The sequence below is a fragment of the Nesoenas mayeri genome (genome assembly GCF_963082525.1).
Source record: "Nesoenas mayeri genome assembly, chromosome: 8".
NCBI lineage: Eukaryota > Metazoa > Chordata > Aves > Columbiformes > Columbidae > Nesoenas > Nesoenas mayeri.
In genome coordinates, this window is record NC_137554.1 from 25,415,838 (window position 1) to 25,432,605 (window position 16,768).

The window sequence follows — 16,768 nt, forward strand, 5'->3', positions numbered from 1 at the left end:
AATCCCCAAAGAGGTTTTAGTTTAAAAAAAAGAGGGTGGGGGAGGAATCAGTAGAGTTAATGGGCACACTCGCATTAGAAACTGCTGTGTGGGTTTAAATAACAACATTGGTTTATCTGGAACTGACACTCATCTCTCAATCCTGTTTTATGTATCTCTCATTTCTTTTTTGGAGGCTGGGAATAGAAGATTCATGCAAGAAGCTGTTTAATACAGTGTGCATAAGCAAACCAGAAGGATTTATTGTTTAAAAATGAAGCTAAAACATTTACAGCGTTCCTAATGGCTTTTTGTCTATTAAGACAGAGCAGTAACTTCATAGCTTGATGCCTCATCTCATCCAGTTAAATGTATCTGTGCTACTTCACTGTCGTTCTCTTTCCCATTCCTCCTCCATGAAATAGGTGCTGTTAAAAATAAATCAAACACAGGTTTTTAGAATCTATATTTATAAATCTACTAATTAAATTTGACTACATCTTCACTCTGCCTCTTAAAAAGCAAACTAACTTCAGTCCGGTAAGCAGAGTTGGTTCTGTGTGGACAAAGGTTTGCCAGCAGCCTCTGCTGTGCATAGTCCAGCTGTGCCTTTCAGTATCTTCTTTTTCTAAATGTTTTTATTTCTGTCTTCAGAGATAAAATTATTTAGAAAAGTAAATTTTAAAAAGTAGTGAGTCAAAGGTGTCTCCTTTGCCATCAACCTAAGGCCCACATGGGTGCAAAATAGCCTGCCCTGCAGTTTGAGGATGAGCTGATAATTTTGTGTCCTTGAGAGGTGACCGGGTCTGGCTGTGCCCCCTTGGTGCTGCAAGAAGCCAACTTTGAGAGTTTGGGTGTTAGAAATGGGGGAGTGACAGGTTCTCTTGTCATTCGGTCCAGCCTCAGCCTACTACACACCACTGCATCATACAATCCTTTTCATAACCTGCCCTAATAAATATTATTTGCCTCTGTTATTAAATTTGGAGGCTTTTGTTGTAGAACCTCGCTGCTCTGATGCTCAGCTGCCCAGGGAGGATTTGCACCTTAGTTCGAAATTGTCTGGATGTTTCTCCTGAGGGGAAGGTGGGAACTTGGCAGAACAGGAAGTTTTGGAAAAATAACAACATAAATAGAATATAATTTCTATTTGGAGCTTTCAGCACCCATTTGCTCTTAGCCAAATGTTGAGACTGTGCTTCTGCCAGGAGAGCTCTTGCAGTGGTGTCGCTGATGGTGAGGAAGGTTAAAAGTGTAACCCATTTTTACCTCTATAGAGCCGTAAGAAGATGCAGTTCCATACATCAGCCCATTTTCACCTTTACAGAGCTGTAAGAAAATGCAGTTCCATACATCAGCCTGAGACTGTTCTATCAGTCTTTGATGTGTTGGTTGCTAAGGCAACTGTGTATATTCCCAAACTGGTGTGTAAAAATAGGAACACAAGCGCATTTTCAGTCTGGGCAAAATATTGCACTTCCCGGCAGCTCTTGCTGCTGGTGCTGGTGAGCAGCCCCAGAGACCCTCAGCCTGCCCTTCCCTAAACGTTTCTTTTATGGTTGCCCTACGCAGGGGAAAAATACTGAATCAGAACGTTTGTCAAGTGATGTGGTTTTAAATCTCACCTGGCACTCAGGAGGCAGTGTTAGCTTAATGTGAATTACTCCTGTTTAATTCCAGCTCACATGGATAACTGGCCTGGTCGTAGGATGTGATCTGAAGCATTTAACACGGCGCTCGTTAAGCAGCACCTAATTACCACCTAGTTGCCTGGTGCAAGGCAACCTCCTTCATGTCTGCCAGGTTGTTTTTTTCCTCTGGCTGAAAATCCTAATCACTCCTACACTTTGGAATTTAGTAAAATATCTACGGCAGCTTCACATTCAGGTCCCGACACTGGAAGCTGAACAAAGTGGAGCTGTGTAGGATGGAACCCCCGCAAGGCTGTGGGGATTCGAGTGCTGGGAGTGCAGCAGCTGTGTCCTGCCATCATTTGTGGGGGGAATTTTTAATCCTAATTGTTGTTGTTGCTAAATACTGAACATCTGTAGGTAGTAGGGGTGTTTGTGAGAGCTGAAGAAGGTTCCAGGGTGTGGATTGGCCCTTGCTGGGCTGTCTCCTGTCTTCATGGTTTGGTTGCATAAGGTGCAATTTAAGTTGAAGAGGCTTCAGGATTTGCAGCAAGTACCTAACGCTGTAAAGATGCTGTTCTCTCCATTTACAGCAGCTATAACTTCATCTAAACACGAGCAAGGTGAACTGAGCTTCAGTGTGGAGGTCTGGATTTGAGCTGGGTGTTTGTATGCCAGAAAAGCCAGTCCTCTTTTCAAGTAGGGAACTGAGTAATTAAAATATTAATGATTGATGCAGGTGTCAGAGCCTTTTTCCTTTTTTTCCTCCCTCTTTACAGCATGCAGATGTCTTCAGGACATTCGGTGGCAGTGATGGGCATCGACTTCACCCTCCGATACTTCTACAAAGTTCTCATGGACCTGCTGCCAGTTTGTAACCAAGACGGAGGAAACAAAATAAGGTAAAGCCATTCCTTCCAGGCAATATACATCTAAAGCTATTTTTTTTCCCTTTAAATAGATGACCCTGATGAACTTTTCAACTTAATTTATTCCAGGATTCTGTTACTTTCAATGTGTGTTCTCTGATTTCCACTAAAATTTGTGCTTGTTCTTCTCATGATGATTATATGGACTGTTTTGTTATTCAAAAGCAAACTGTCATCAGCTCAGTGAACAGTCTACAGAAGATAACTGATTATTATTTTTGTTATATTTAGACTTCTCTGAAATCCTGGGCAAAAAACCATTGTGTATTAAATGAACACACTTCCCATTCTCTTCTGTTTGTTTTCATTTTAGTTTAGTTACTGTGAGCATGTAATAATGACGTATTATCGCTAGTTATCTTAACTATGATTAAAAAAATATACTTTTGTTATATTTTTCTCAAAAACACATAGCACAGCAGTAGTCAGAAGAAGTCTTGAGTTCTTTGGGAGTATTAAATTTTGTTTTGACCTGTGTGTACCTTAATTGTTCCTCTTTCATCTTTTTTCAAAAATCACGTGGTGGAGGGTGGGGGCAGATTCTGTGTAGATCTGGAGTAACTCAACAATGTGGTTTGGGCATTGTTGTTTCTTTGTTTGTTTTTAAACCTTAAATTTGGAAAGGGAAGTGGTTTACTGCAATCCTCCCATTTCTCTTTTGGTTTGGTTTGGGTATTTTTTATACATTTTGTGGTGTACAAAAACCAAACTAAACATTTCTGGTTTGGCATTCCTTCCCCCCCCCAGTTAAAAACTATTCATAATCAGTGGGGTCAGATGTTTTATTCTGTTCTTACATTCCCTAAATGATGAATTTCAAGCATATTGTTGAATGTTTTGTTAGACCATTCTAACATAGAAGCTGGATCTAATGTTTAACAGCCCCTGCGTAAAGGCTCACAGGTAACAAGGGACAACTTAAGGGTTTTTTCAGTATATCTCTCTGCTTTTTCTCTCTACAGTCATTCTGGGTTAAGCACAAGCCTACTCGTTCTCCTCTTTCCTATGGCATCTTTCAGAAGAAAAACAAAACAAAACACATCATCACAATTTCTAATGTAAAACCCAGTTTGGGGCAGTAAAAAAAATCCAACTAAAAGTTTCACTGACCCCCTTGTATACCTCAAGCGTTGCTGTCCCATTCCGCGCTGATCACTTCAAATTAAATCTGCTCTTTCCCTCCATGGGCCGATGTAGGTAGAGCTTTAGGACACAGATAGGGCTTTAGGACATAGGTAGAACTTTATGATGTAGGTAGAGCTTTACATTGCAGATTGCCATGGGAATCGCAGACTTTAAAGCTGCCCCAAGTGTCTGCGGGGGCCCAGGCAAAGCCCCGCAGTGCCAGGGACACGGCTGCTGCCCCGCTGAGCTCTTGGGAGTGTTGTGGCCGCATTAACCTCTTCCCGTCTCCCCTCTGTGGCCACCGATTCTGCAGATCTCAGAGCCGCTTGCTCCTCTGCCTTCCCCAACATGGCCGTCTGCGGCTATGGAAACCAGAGATGCCAAAAACATCGCAGATTAAAACCTCGCAGTTTCAAGATAGAGACAAAAATCCGATGTTGTTTCCCTGAGATCACACAGGAAACTAATGGGAAAAGGAATGGTTGGGAAGGCTGAGAATGTAACAGGACTTGATTTAGCTCCCCACTAAAATTGAATTCTGAGGGAGGAGGTTAATAAAGGAGAGTGTGAAATCTCTATTTAGTAATGTAGTAGATTCATAAACTGTTAAAGCTTTCCAGGTTCATTTTGCTTAATTTATTTCTGGATCTTCCCCGATCAGACAAAACAATGCACTGATCGCTTTTCCTTTCTGTTTCTAATCGGTTCCATTTTCGAGTTCTCAACAGTCCAGGCTTTGCTACAAAAGTAACATTTAAAAGCTTCAGGGAAATACCCAATATATTCTTTAGAGACATTCCCCAGGGAATTTGCTTAATGGCCCTGTTATTTTAATAAACAGAAGCCTTTAAAAATTCTTCCTCTAGCTGTAAATTTCAGATGAAGTTTGATGTGGGTGTGTTTCTCTAACGGGGGCTCTCTGCTCTCTGTTGTGGGGCAGGTGCTTCATCATGGAGGACAGAGGGTACCTGGTGGCTCACCCAACCCTCATCGATCCCAAGGGACATGCGCCGGTGGAGCAGCAGCACATCACACACAAGGTCTGGCTCCTTTTTTCTTGGTTTGTTCCTACCTCTTCTAATAGCTGAGGTGGTAAGGACTGTAGAGAAGCTGCTGTTCGTATCTGATTTAAAAGGCATAAAAATCCTACTTTTTTTTTTTTACTTAGGAGCCTTTGGTAGCAAACGACATTCTGAACCACCCAAACTTCGTCAAGAAAAACCTCTGCAACAGCTTCAGTGACAGAACAGTTCAGCGGTTTTATAAATTTAATACCAGCTTAGTGGTAAGTGTCTTTTTCTGTTTTATTTTGCTTTTGAATGTACTTTGGTTGGGTTGGGTTTCTCTTGGTGGAAACGCAAATCCTTGCCAGAATCAGCAGACGCGGCTGGAAGCCAAACTGCCGTGTGGGTTGGCGTCCGCTCAGCCGCTCCAAACACAAACCCAGCGAGCTGGGCTGCACAGACGGCACTCACACGAGGAGTCAGTTGACATGGAAGGAACTCATCACACCTTTCCATACTTAAAAGGGGCTGATAAGAAAGATGGGGACAAACTTTTGAGCAAGGCCTGTTGTGATAGTACAAGAGGTGATGGTTTGAAACTAAAGGAGGGAGATTCAAGTTGGACACGAGGGAAGAAATTTTTTTATGCTGAGGGTGGGGAGAGCCTGTCCCAGGTTGGCCAGAGAGGTGGTGGATGAACCGTCCCTGGAGACATCCCAGGCCAGGCTGGACGGGGCTCTGAGCAACCTGAGCTGGTGAAGATGTCCCTGCTCATGGCAGGTGGCACTGGGGGAGCCGAGAGGGTCCCTTCCTATGATTCTCTGATTATGGATGTGATCGCTGGCCAGCTGTGTGCTTAATGTCTGCGAAGTCTCATCCAGCATCAGGAAAAAAAGCTCTCGGTTCTTGGGTGAGGAGTTTCTAGCAGTAGTTGGGATTTTTTGCTTTGGATCTTCTCCTGACCTCTGGCTTCCAACCAGTGTCACATTCTCCTGTGACACGGGTAGTTAAGGTCTCTAATTACCTTTTAGCTGGGTGACTGAATAAAAGTATTTACTGGTGCAACTTGCAGGAACATTCGCAGACTATCATTTGTCAAACTGCATCCTTTGGAGATGTGGATATTCTGCGGTCCCCGTGGGTCTTCTGGGCTCCCTCAGGTGCTGAGAGGTCTAAGCCAGGGGCTGTCAGTTCTCACTGCACTGTGAATGCTGATTGCAGAACCACAGATCATTGCGGAATTATTCAAAAGATGTTAAGCTCTGTGGGAGAAGCTACTCTTTAAAAAATACTTTTCAATTATTACTGGGAGGAGAAGGTGGGAAATGAATGTCACAAATATTTGAAAGTTATGTCAGAATACATTGATTTATGTCAGTTAGGCTTAAACATTTTCCCCACGCTTGAAATGCAAAACAGAAAGTGTATTACTGTAAAGGAAATTGTATAGGACAGGGCAAAAACTTCAGAGTGTGGCATGCAAATAGGAATCAGGAATGAGCCTGCCTACCAAACAGATCACAGCTGCACAGCGCTGTGGTGGATTTTTTTATAGTAAACGTGCCAGGAAGTTTTCAACAAGTTGTGCTGGTGCCTCCCTGTCAGAGCGGAGTGTCTTTGGGGGTCAGCGATGGCTGGCGCGGTGGGGATGGGTCGGTGAGCGATGTGAAGGAGTGAAATGGAATATTGGACTCAACGCTACTGCCACATCTCATAATGTTTACAAGCGAAGTGCATTTTTTTTTTTCTATCTTCAACCAATCTTTCCACCCACCAGTAGCTTGGAAGCAAAACTCAACAGATTGATGAACAATTTTATAAACCTCTTATTTGCGAAGGTGGTGTTGGTGTTCCCTCGGCTCCTTGGGAGGAGGAAAGTTTCTTTCTACACCATTAGCACTACTTTTCTTTCTTCCTAGGGTGATCTGACCAACCTTGTGCACGGTAGCCACTGCTCCAAGTACAGGCTGACGAGGATCCCCGGCACCAATGCCTTCGTGGGAATTGTCAACGAGACCTGCGACTCCCTGGCGTTCTGCGCCTGCAGCATGGTGGACAGGCTGTGCCTCAACTGCCACCGGTGAGTGGCATGGACGGGCCGCCCCAGCCTTTTCCTTCTTCCCGCTTTCTTCATTCCAGTTTTAGAAAAATGCCTCTGTTTTATAAGCTGAATGAAAATTTGCAGGGCAAAACTGGAGTGAAAACAAAGTAGTTGCTTTACCTGTGCTGTTTGTAAGGGGCATGGTGACTTAGCCAACTCAGCATGTAAAAACGCAGGGTGATTTGTTCTTGGCAAGTTTGGGTAGATAATGTTAAAGACCTCCACGGATTCAGTTATCTGTACATCAGGCCCTTTGTTCTGGTGTATTAATACCCACAATGTTATGTGGATTGACATAGATTTTCGTCGAGGGGGTCCAGGTGCTTGCAGGAGGTCTTGCCCACGCCAGCATCATTACGTGTTCGCTGCAAGAGGGATTCTTGCGTCTGGGTCTGGGACTTGGCCAGTGTTGTTGCTTCTGAAATTCCAGGGGGCGGGTAACAGATCAAAAAGGCTCCGTTACTGCATTGTCCTCAGTCGCAGTGCAGAACAGAAGCAATCCCTGTGTTCTTGGGGGAAGGAGGGAGGTTCTGAATGTGAGGAACGGGCATCATGCAGCTGCACTGTGGGGTTGCAATCAGGGCCTAACATCTGATGCAATTTTTTGTGTGTTCTCTGCTCCCAAAGAATGGAACAGAACGAATGTGAGTGCCCTTGTGAGTGCCCTCTGGAGGTAAATGAATGTACTGGCAACCTCACTAATGCTGAAAACAGGTGAGAATTAACAAAATTACTTGTTTCTTCATGCTTGCTCACAGCCGATACAGGCTAGAACAGACAGTAGTTTTAATATAATTGCACAGATAATATGTAATAGGTAAAAATTATGTTTTTCCTTGATTGTGCTTTGGCTGCTTTTATAATATGAGGCTTTACTTTTTGCCCCAATATAGGAACCCGAGTTGTGAAGTTCATCAGGAGCCAATGACTTTCACGGCCATCGACCCGAGCCTGCAGGATGCTCTCCCGCAGTGTATTAACACCCAGTGCAACCAGAGGACAGAGAGCGGGTAAAGTGACCATCTCCATCCCTCCAAATAAACTGTGTTCTTGAGAGAATTCAGTAAAAAAAGCTCTTCCTTACATGTTTCAAAGAAAAAAAAAATATTATGCCAAAATAAGAATAATATCAATGATGACATGCTGCAGTGCAGAAACAGCAGACCTCCAGGTTCCCATTCAAGTCACAGAACACCATTAATAGCAAACAAATGGCTTTCCTGTCACACTTTGTGACTCCAAGAACCAGCAGATTTGCTGTTGAAAGGGTGACAAATTTTTCCTTTCAGCAACATGGCCGGTGCTGCCGCGTGTGCATGTCTGCTGGGGAACGTGCGGCTGCAGCGCTCACAGTGAGCACACAGCACTGGCACGGTGGTGACTTTGGAGCACGTTAGAGACAGCAGCTGCCTGTCAGCTTCTAGTTTCTCTGCTCTACTCCTGGCGTTATGTAGAGAAGCTTGAGGACTTATTTTTTTTGCTAGTTAGGAGCGGTCGCCAGGCAACTGAGATTGCTGGAACTTACCGTGCTCTGACCAGACTTCCCAAATCCTTCCTTCTGTCTTCCAAAAGGCTGCAGACAGAGGGTGGAACCATAGTCAGACTTCACCGTCCTGAGAAATGTCTTGTTGAAGGAGTTATGAGTAGGAAGTTCTCCCTTTGCTCAGGCTGAGTGATGGAGGAAAAAAAAACAACACAAACAGACTCGGAAGATGCACCTTCCATGTGGGACTTCTCTTGTGGTCCTTGAGCATTTTAATTAGAAGATTTTTGTGGCTAAACATTACATATGTGAGAGTTTACAGATGATTTTGGCCTCCCTCTGTTTCACAATTCTAAGATAGACTGAGCTATGCCAAACGAGAAGTGTTGGACTTGAAAATCAATATGGTTTTCTTTTGTTTTAATTTTCAGGGATTGCTTTGGCGTGTTGGACTGCGAGTGGTGCATGGTGGACAGCGATGGGAAGACCCACCTGGATAAGCCGTACTGTGCCCCGCAGAAGGAATGCTTCGGCGGCATCGTGGGAGCCAAGAGCCCCTACGTGGATGACTTGGGAGCAATAGGTAACTCTGCCTGGCTGAGCAGATGCTGCATTAAGCTGTTTGTATTCTGTAATGTGCATTTTCAGTGTCAGAGCATGCTTCACATAACACATTTATTTTTTATGCTAGTGGTAAATTAGCATAAACATTGCATTAAACAGTAAGAAGTAGCACCAGGCCTGTTGTGGGTGTTACATTTTAAAAAATATTGACGTGTAGCTGAGTCTAGCTATACTTTCCTGTCTTTAAGTTGTACCCTCTCTGAATTTCTTCTCCTATGTATAGTGTGCTGTCCTGCATGTGCACAGTTCAGTCCCTAGAAAGCCTTCAAAATCTTCTCTAATCTTCAGAGATGTTGATTTAAACCTTTCTGCAGAGTATTTATGGTTTTTTTTCCCCTCTGTTTTGTCCCTTTTGGTTTAGGAGATGAGGTGATCACTCTGAACATGATCAAAAGTGCACCAGTCGGCCCAGTGGCTGGAGGCATTATGGGCTGCATCATGGTGCTTGTCCTGGCGGTGTACGCCTATCGCCACCAGATCCATCGGAGGAGTCACCAGCACATGTCACCTTTGGCTGCCCAGGGTGAGCTGATAACTCTGGAGGGAGAAATAGTAGGATGGGAATTAAACCAGAACCATCTAAAAAAATAAAAAAGCAAAACCTCTTTCCTTGGTTTTGTTTCAGTGCTTGGCCCCATTTTATTTCCCTTTCACACCTGCTCTTTGAGTGAGGTCTGGTCCTGGGGGCCTGTGTGTTGCTGCCCTCTCCTGGGTGCAGCCAGCCCTGCTGCCACCCAAAGAGGCTCTGCCCGAAAACCCTAACATGCGCTTCTTGTCAGGAAGCTGAAGTTACACTTTTTTTAGAGCTAAAGTTGGGCGTATTACTGTTTTCATGCCCTTTCTGCTTGGGCTGTTTGGGATGTGCCTTTTTTTCCTTGTATTCTCTGCTTCTGGTCCATGTCATGTTCATGGGATGTCTGTTCCTAGATAAAACCCCTGAAATTTGGGAGAAGGGATACAGGTAGAAAGATAGAGGCGTGAGAAGTATGCTCAAGGCTTGTTACCTCTAGATTTGATTGTACCCTGGCTCTATTTCAAATTAGTACACTTTCTTTGAAACTTTAAAGCCTGTTCTTTTCAGGGGGAGTTGGGGAATATAATTTTCCTAGTATCCCCAGCCCTGTCTAGCTTGGAAAAAGAGCTCAGACTTCATCTCTTCACGGAGCAACGCAAAGTGTTTCCACTGTATGACCAGGGTGACAGCCATTAGTAAGATGACCCCAAATTTTTCTCTTAACAGTTGCATTTTTCTGTTTGTAATGGTGTGTAGAAATGTCAGTGCGCATGTCGAACCTGGAAAATGATAGGGACGAGAGAGACGATGACAGCCATGAAGACAGAGGAATCAGTAAGTACCAAATCACTTTGCTGTAAAAAAAAAAATCTTAGGTTAAGAGTAAATGAGCTGTTTGCTTTCTTAATATGCTAGGATTAAAAATACAGGAGGAAGCCCTGTGCTGATCAGCAGTAGAAAATGACAGAACAATGTTTTAAGTTAAACTATAATTTCCAGCACACCCATAGTCTCATGCTGAAAAGTCACTTTTTTTTGCTTTTAAAAGACAAATCTTGAAATGTGGAAATTTGCCCTTTGTGCTCCCCGATCATGACCACTTCCAGAAATAGCTCTGATCAGCTTAAAAATTGCAATTGTGACAGTATAGGCTGTGGAAAACTCCTCCCTTTGCTCAGCCTTGGAAAGGAGAGGACAAGTCTGGCATGTGCATTCAACAAAAGTGGTGGTAAACCTTATTTGCATTGAGTTGAGATGCTTGTGCTTCTTCAGCGTTCAGTGAAATGGCACTTTGTGTATGATACTGCTGTGCTGAAAGATGGGTTGGTGCACCTGAAGTCTGGGAGAGCTCCAGACTTGGACCAGATCCCCATCTCTGGGGCTTCACTGAAACAGAACTAAAACAATCCCCAAGATTCAAAACTCTGTCGACACTCAAAACCTGAAAAATAAGCATATCTGAGTTCCATGGCTTGAATCTACTGCTCCTCCAGGTCCTTTTTAGTTTCGAGTTGGCTTTCAGTGCTGCAACAGGTTCTTTAGCATTGGCACAATAATTCTCTTAACTTCTATTAATCCAAGCAGATGAGGTGAATGAGTTTGACTGGATCTTCATTTATTCCACATTTAAACAACATCTCTACTCCTACTCCTCTGTCACTTGACAGTCTTCTTAAAAGAAGTGGTATTTGAGAAGAATTAGTTTGCAGAAGGTGCATTCCCCTGTGCCTGATTTGTCCCCGTGATACAGTTCAGTGCAAGCACTTAATTTAAAACCAGTTCTGTTTCTTTGTCTCTCCCAGTCAGTAACACTCGCTTCATAGCAGCAGTGATAGAACGACACGCACACAGCCCCGAACGCAGACGCCGGTACTGGGGGCGATCAGGAACAGAAAGTGACCACGGTAAGACCTGGAACTGCTGCCCTGGCCCCAGAGTAATGATTGTGGTTAATTGCTTTCCTTCAGATCTCTGGCACGTTGCCGATCAGGCTGCCAAAACCAAACCAAACACATTTGTTCCTTTATTGCTCTGTAGTTCAGCGGTTTTGACACACCTGAATCTCCCTCCTTTAGTTTAAAACCATCACCTCTTGTCCTATCACAACAGGCCCTGCTCAAAAGTCTGTCCCCATCTTTCTTATTGGCCCCTTTTAAGTACAGAAAGGTGCAATAAGGTCTCCCCGGAGCTTCTCTTCTCCAGCTGAACACCCCAACTCTCTCAGCCTGTCCTCCCAGCAGAGCTGTTCCAGCCCTCTGAGGGATGTTAATGATCAACATTAACTGTGTACGTGTGTAGCAACCAAGGGTGTTCAGCCATGTGTGTCTGCCACACACACACTTCAGGTGTTCAGGGAATTCTGACATGTCTCTCATGCCCTCAGACTAAGTCTCCTTAAATCTTGAAAACTATTAGACGGGCATCATGCTGTTGACTCATGAGGAGGCTTAATATAAATTAGGAGGGTTAGACAAGGCAGTCTGCCACAGACATCTGCTCTGGCTGTGTGTCGCCGTGGCTGTGGCACAGCAGACCTGTGCGATTATTAAGATGGTGGTTGCACTAATGGAATTGCCAAGGGACGGGAAATCTGAAGGCCAAAGCCTTGGAACATAGATGAACAGATGTCACAGAGGCAATCGTGCTCTAGGAGGAATTACCCTGGATTTGGGGCCAGATGACCTGTGCTGAGGCAGATTTGCAAGACTAATGCTCCTTTTGCTCCATTTCTTGCAGTCCTAGCAAATCCTTCCCCTCTTCCTAGTCAACAGGTCTGGGTTAGCAGGGTAACTACCTAATTCTGACACGTGCGCTTCTATTTTTAGTTTCTGTAATTCCCTCTTCTTCAAAGGGCTGCCCAGTTGTCTTCCCCAGCCAGAAACCATGACTCAGACTATGGGAAATGAGAAGCAGCTTTGGGTACTCAGCCTGGTATTTTTAACACGCTCCTTTTAGGTGTCTCAAGCTGAAAACCTGACTGAGATGCTCAGAAGCACTACTGGTTTTTCAGCTCTTGGCCAAAGTTTGCTCAGGATTATTTTTTTTTATTAAAGCGAGATTTTTTTTTTTCCTTTTAAATTTCGTATATGTTTTTGCACTTAGAAATACCAAGGTGATCTTGCTTGTACTGCAAACTGGTTTTGAGGGGATAACAGCTGGTTTCAGTGGCAAATCCAAATTTCATAGTAACTACAAGCACCTGCTTCAAAAGGAAAGCACAGAAAACCTCTGACCTGTTAAGGAAAACGGTGAAAGCCCGATCTTGTCCTGCAAGGGTTAGCTGTGAGCTGGCGCTGGGGTGACATCATTTCCTCAGGATATCCCAGGGAGCGCAGTGTCTCATTACTCCTCCAGACGCTGACCTGGGTTTTTGAACTTCTCCGACTCCAGCAGCAGATATTTGAGCCGAAGGAGCCCGGAGTTTACTGCGTGTGCGTGTTCCGCTGGATGGAAAGCTCACCAGCGTTAAACATCTGCTTGGGTTGTGCAAACAGTCCCTCCCAGGTGACAAGTGCTTTCTGCCTTTTGAAAATAAAACACTATGATTAGACAAGAAGGTTATGTGAAGAAGTTTTGTTGCCTCCAGATACAATAGCTGGCAAACCTTCCTAGGAAAGATGTGGTTTGATACAGAGATCTGTGGTTTGGAATAGAGATGGTAGCGGATCCCACCAGTTTCTTGGCTGTTTGCAGAAATTCAAGTAATATCTTAAAAGATAACACCACCCCCCACCCCACCCGCCCCCCCCCCCCCCAAAAAAAAAAAATCTGTTTTGTTTTGGTTTTTAAATCACTGCCAGCAATTGTACAAACTGCTGAATGCGGGATTGGTTTTTACTGTTTGTGATACAGACTGTAGGTCACTGAAGTTTATACAGTGACAGGAAAAGGGATCTATTGTGAACCTACAGGAGAGGATGCTGTGGGTTATGGTTGGTTTGTTTGGTTTTGGTTTTTTTTTGGTTTTGTTTGTTTGGGGTTTTGGTGTGTTTTTTTGGTGGTGGGGTTTTTGTTGTTCTTGTGTTGTTGTTTTTTTTTTTTTTTTCTTTTTTGACTTATTAAAACCAAATGTTTTATTCTTCATGGAGCACAGACCATGCTTGATTCCATGAAGGCTGCAGCAGTCAGCACCGTGGAATATTGACCTTTTAGTCTTGCTTTTAATTCTCCATCCTGCTGATTTATTTTCCAGGCTACAGCACTATGAGTCCTCAGGAAGACAGCGAAAACCCTCCATGCAATAACGACCCGTTGTCAGCCGGCGTCGACGTTGGAAACCACGACGAGGACCTGGAGCTGGACACGCCGCCCCAGACGGCCGCCCTGCTGAGTCACAAGTTCCACCACTACCGCTTGCACCACCCGACCCTCCACCACAGCCACCACTTACAGGCTGCGGTCACCGTACACACTGTGGACGCAGAATGCTAATGAACACCCACAAAAACAAAGAAACAAACAGAACTTGCGAACCATGATCCCTGCAGCAACCGGCAGCTTTGGTTCTGTGCTTTTCACCAGGAACCGTTTAACGAACTTCCTGAGTAAACTGTGAGGCAGAAGAGCTTTACATTTTTATAAATGTAAGGTTGGCTCTGGAATGGAAGGGGAATGCGCTTGATGAATGGACCTGCCATAACATTTAATAAAATGGAGCAGGAGGCATGTTAGACCTCCAAATACAGGGATGCGAGTTTATACAGCAGCTGAAGCTTTGGCAGCCCTGTTATGCTGAGCCAGGAGGAGAGAGAGAGCTTAAAAGAGCCGGAGATGATTTAGTTTCCTTAACTGGAAGAGCAGAAATCGTACAGCTGAAGATGGAAAAAGTGCCAGAAGGAGGTGGGGGGTGAAAGGCTGTTGGTTTCTCTGCGGTTTGTTTGGCGCGTAGAAAGTTCACTGCGCCGCACTTGCTGTATGGAACTCGGGACAATGCATCTCAAGATTTTTAAGTAAAGGATTATTTTTCTACTATTTATTGAACTTGAAACTTTGGGGGGAGGGAGGGGAGAAAACATGTTAGCAATCCTCCACAACTACCACATATATCCTGTGATGGTGAAGTGGTTCTTCCGAGGGAGACATCTGTTTCTGATGAGCTGATATTCACCCACTGCCCCGCTCTGCAAAAGGGAAAATGAAGAAGTCGTTTCTGACGTGTTTACATGATGAATGCTTTCTTTTCCACAATTGTTTTCTGTAAATATTTCAGTATTTTCTTCTGATTGGCAGAGGAGAAATCCTGTATTCCGTTACTAAAATTCTAAGAATTCTGCCCCAAAACTTCTCCATCTTCTATCATCCTTAAAGGTTTCCTGTGTGGAAGTAATAAATAATTTATTTAGCATTAGTTACCAGATAATTCCAAATGAAATCTGTGCCATTCTTCTGGTTTGTTTAGGACACCGTCAGGATGAGGAGTAGGGATTAACCAGTGTTTTGTAAAACTTGGGTTACTGTGGAAGGTATCTTTTGGAAATCTTGATTTTAAGCTGCTGCTGTTTGGAATTTAACATTGCTTGGTAATTCAAACAAGGATTAATCAATCTGCCTACGACACAGGGCATCGTAATTATAAATTAGTTTTAAATCACAGTGTTGTATTTTAGATTCACATTTTGTGATTACAATGATATAAAAACATTCTTGCACTGTGCATATGATAAACATCCATTTATATGTAGGGTTTTTTTAAAAAAATCACTTGTTTTAATTAATATGGTACTTAATACTGAATTATGTAAAAAATTGGTTCTTAAACAGTACGGTAAAATAACTATATGTGTGATATCAGGATACCCCTTTATACTATGTATAAAATTAAAATCTCTAGTGAAATAAACTGTATATAACATATAGTTCTGTGGATAACTGGCTAGATTGAAATTATTCCGTTTCAGTTTCCTTTAAGTTGGAATATGTGCTGTAACAGGAGGGAAACATTTGGGCAGGTGCCTTGTTTTTATAAAAAACCCCTTGAAATATCTAAACTTTATGTAGAAATGACAGTATTGATTTAAAACTTTTATTTTTAGGCCTGTTTGGGAAATGACCATTTCTGGCAGTGATCAGAGATTCACCAAAGCAAATCAGTTGGGTTTTTCTTCTTCCATGTTACTGAAAACTCAGTTGCAGTGCAATTGCCATTTTGCTGTGTTTGTGCAGGATTGGGTTGGAATTTTTTGCTGACCAGACACTTGTGGGAATCTAATAATGGTTCTGCTTTATGTTCTCAAAGGACTGAATCTGACACCCTACAACAATCTGTGTTAATCTGTAGACCCAACTGGCTAGAATTTCTGATTTTGAATCCAAAATAATGCTGGTTGTTGGGTGATGGACAAATGGACTGTTTTGTCACGTTTGCCTTTAGAAGAAAATGTAAATCTTAACCTTACTGCTAGAGCAAAGAACAACATTCCCAGCCAAGCAGCAGAATTAAGCATGAAGGGAAAACAGCTTTCAGTGCAGAAACTGTTCAGTTGTATGTGCATTTAATAACAGTTTGTGCAAAACACCAAACAAGATGCTTTGTGGGTTTCCTAGTCCTACAGAACTCATAAAGCTGTTCTAACTAAGATTCAGAGGTGAAGCAGATTTGAAGCACACCTTTTTACTTAGGCCCTTGCCTGCCTGCTCTGGTGCTGATGTTCATTTAAAGCAGGTTAGGCTCTGGAGCACATATGTAATGAGAAACACATCATTAAGTCCAGCTGTAACTAAACTGCAGTGTTAAACACAGGTTATATATATACAGTTATTAACCCACACTGTCATATCCTGTACTACTTTTTTATAGTGGGAGAAATGATTTTTGTTCAAAATGTATCAAAGTAATATGAATAAGCACGCACATTGTGAAATGCAATAATATTTATTACTTTCTTGACTACAATACTGGTTTGTTGTTCTTAAAATGATGTGCCAGGCAGAAAGCACTTGCAGTGTTCTCTGTTGCAGCCCTGACAGAAATACATGTAAGTGTTGCTCTCTTTGAACCGCTAACAAAAAGTCACGGGAATGAACTTTTCCCTTTACACATTTTACCTGTAAAAGCAGCAGTAAAGCTGCACCTCACTGCTGCTTCATCATGTTTGTTCCAGGACATACCAACTGCTCCTGACTCATGGTGTCTGCACATCCTTGCTTACACTGGAAGTAACGAGAAGGGCCAGAGCTCTTGCTATTAAGGAATAATTAAGGGGAAAATGCAAATCAAGAGGCGTGCCAAATCACAGCTTCAAACGCTGACAGCTTAACCTTGTCCCAGCAGGAATCAGTGTAATGCTGGGAAAGAGATTGTTCATTTAAAGCAAAACCTGATAAATACAGGAGGGACCATGGGTGTAATCATGGGTTCAAGAAGCTGTGTGATAGCTCT

General features: G+C 43.2%; 1 protein-coding gene across 1 annotated transcript in view; it reads left to right on the forward strand.

Moving 5' to 3' along the window:
* CACHD1 (cache domain containing 1) overlaps positions 1-13,821 on the forward strand; it is a gene marked incomplete at its 3' end in the record, with an annotated part of 99,461 nt that extends 85,640 nt beyond the window's left edge. The window contains exons 17-27 of the mRNA XM_080348577.1: positions 2,390-2,512; positions 4,605-4,704; positions 4,833-4,949; positions 6,588-6,748; positions 7,397-7,483; positions 7,663-7,779; positions 8,684-8,835; positions 9,238-9,399; positions 10,147-10,224; positions 11,193-11,294; positions 13,583-13,821. Of these exons, the coding sequence (XP_080204703.1) occupies positions 2,390-2,512; positions 4,605-4,704; positions 4,833-4,949; positions 6,588-6,748; positions 7,397-7,483; positions 7,663-7,779; positions 8,684-8,835; positions 9,238-9,399; positions 10,147-10,224; positions 11,193-11,294; positions 13,583-13,821 (1,438 nt within the window). The remainder of the gene's footprint in view (positions 1-2,389; positions 2,513-4,604; positions 4,705-4,832; positions 4,950-6,587; positions 6,749-7,396; positions 7,484-7,662; positions 7,780-8,683; positions 8,836-9,237; positions 9,400-10,146; positions 10,225-11,192; positions 11,295-13,582) is intronic.
* Between the last annotated feature and the right edge of the window lie 2,947 nt (positions 13,822-16,768).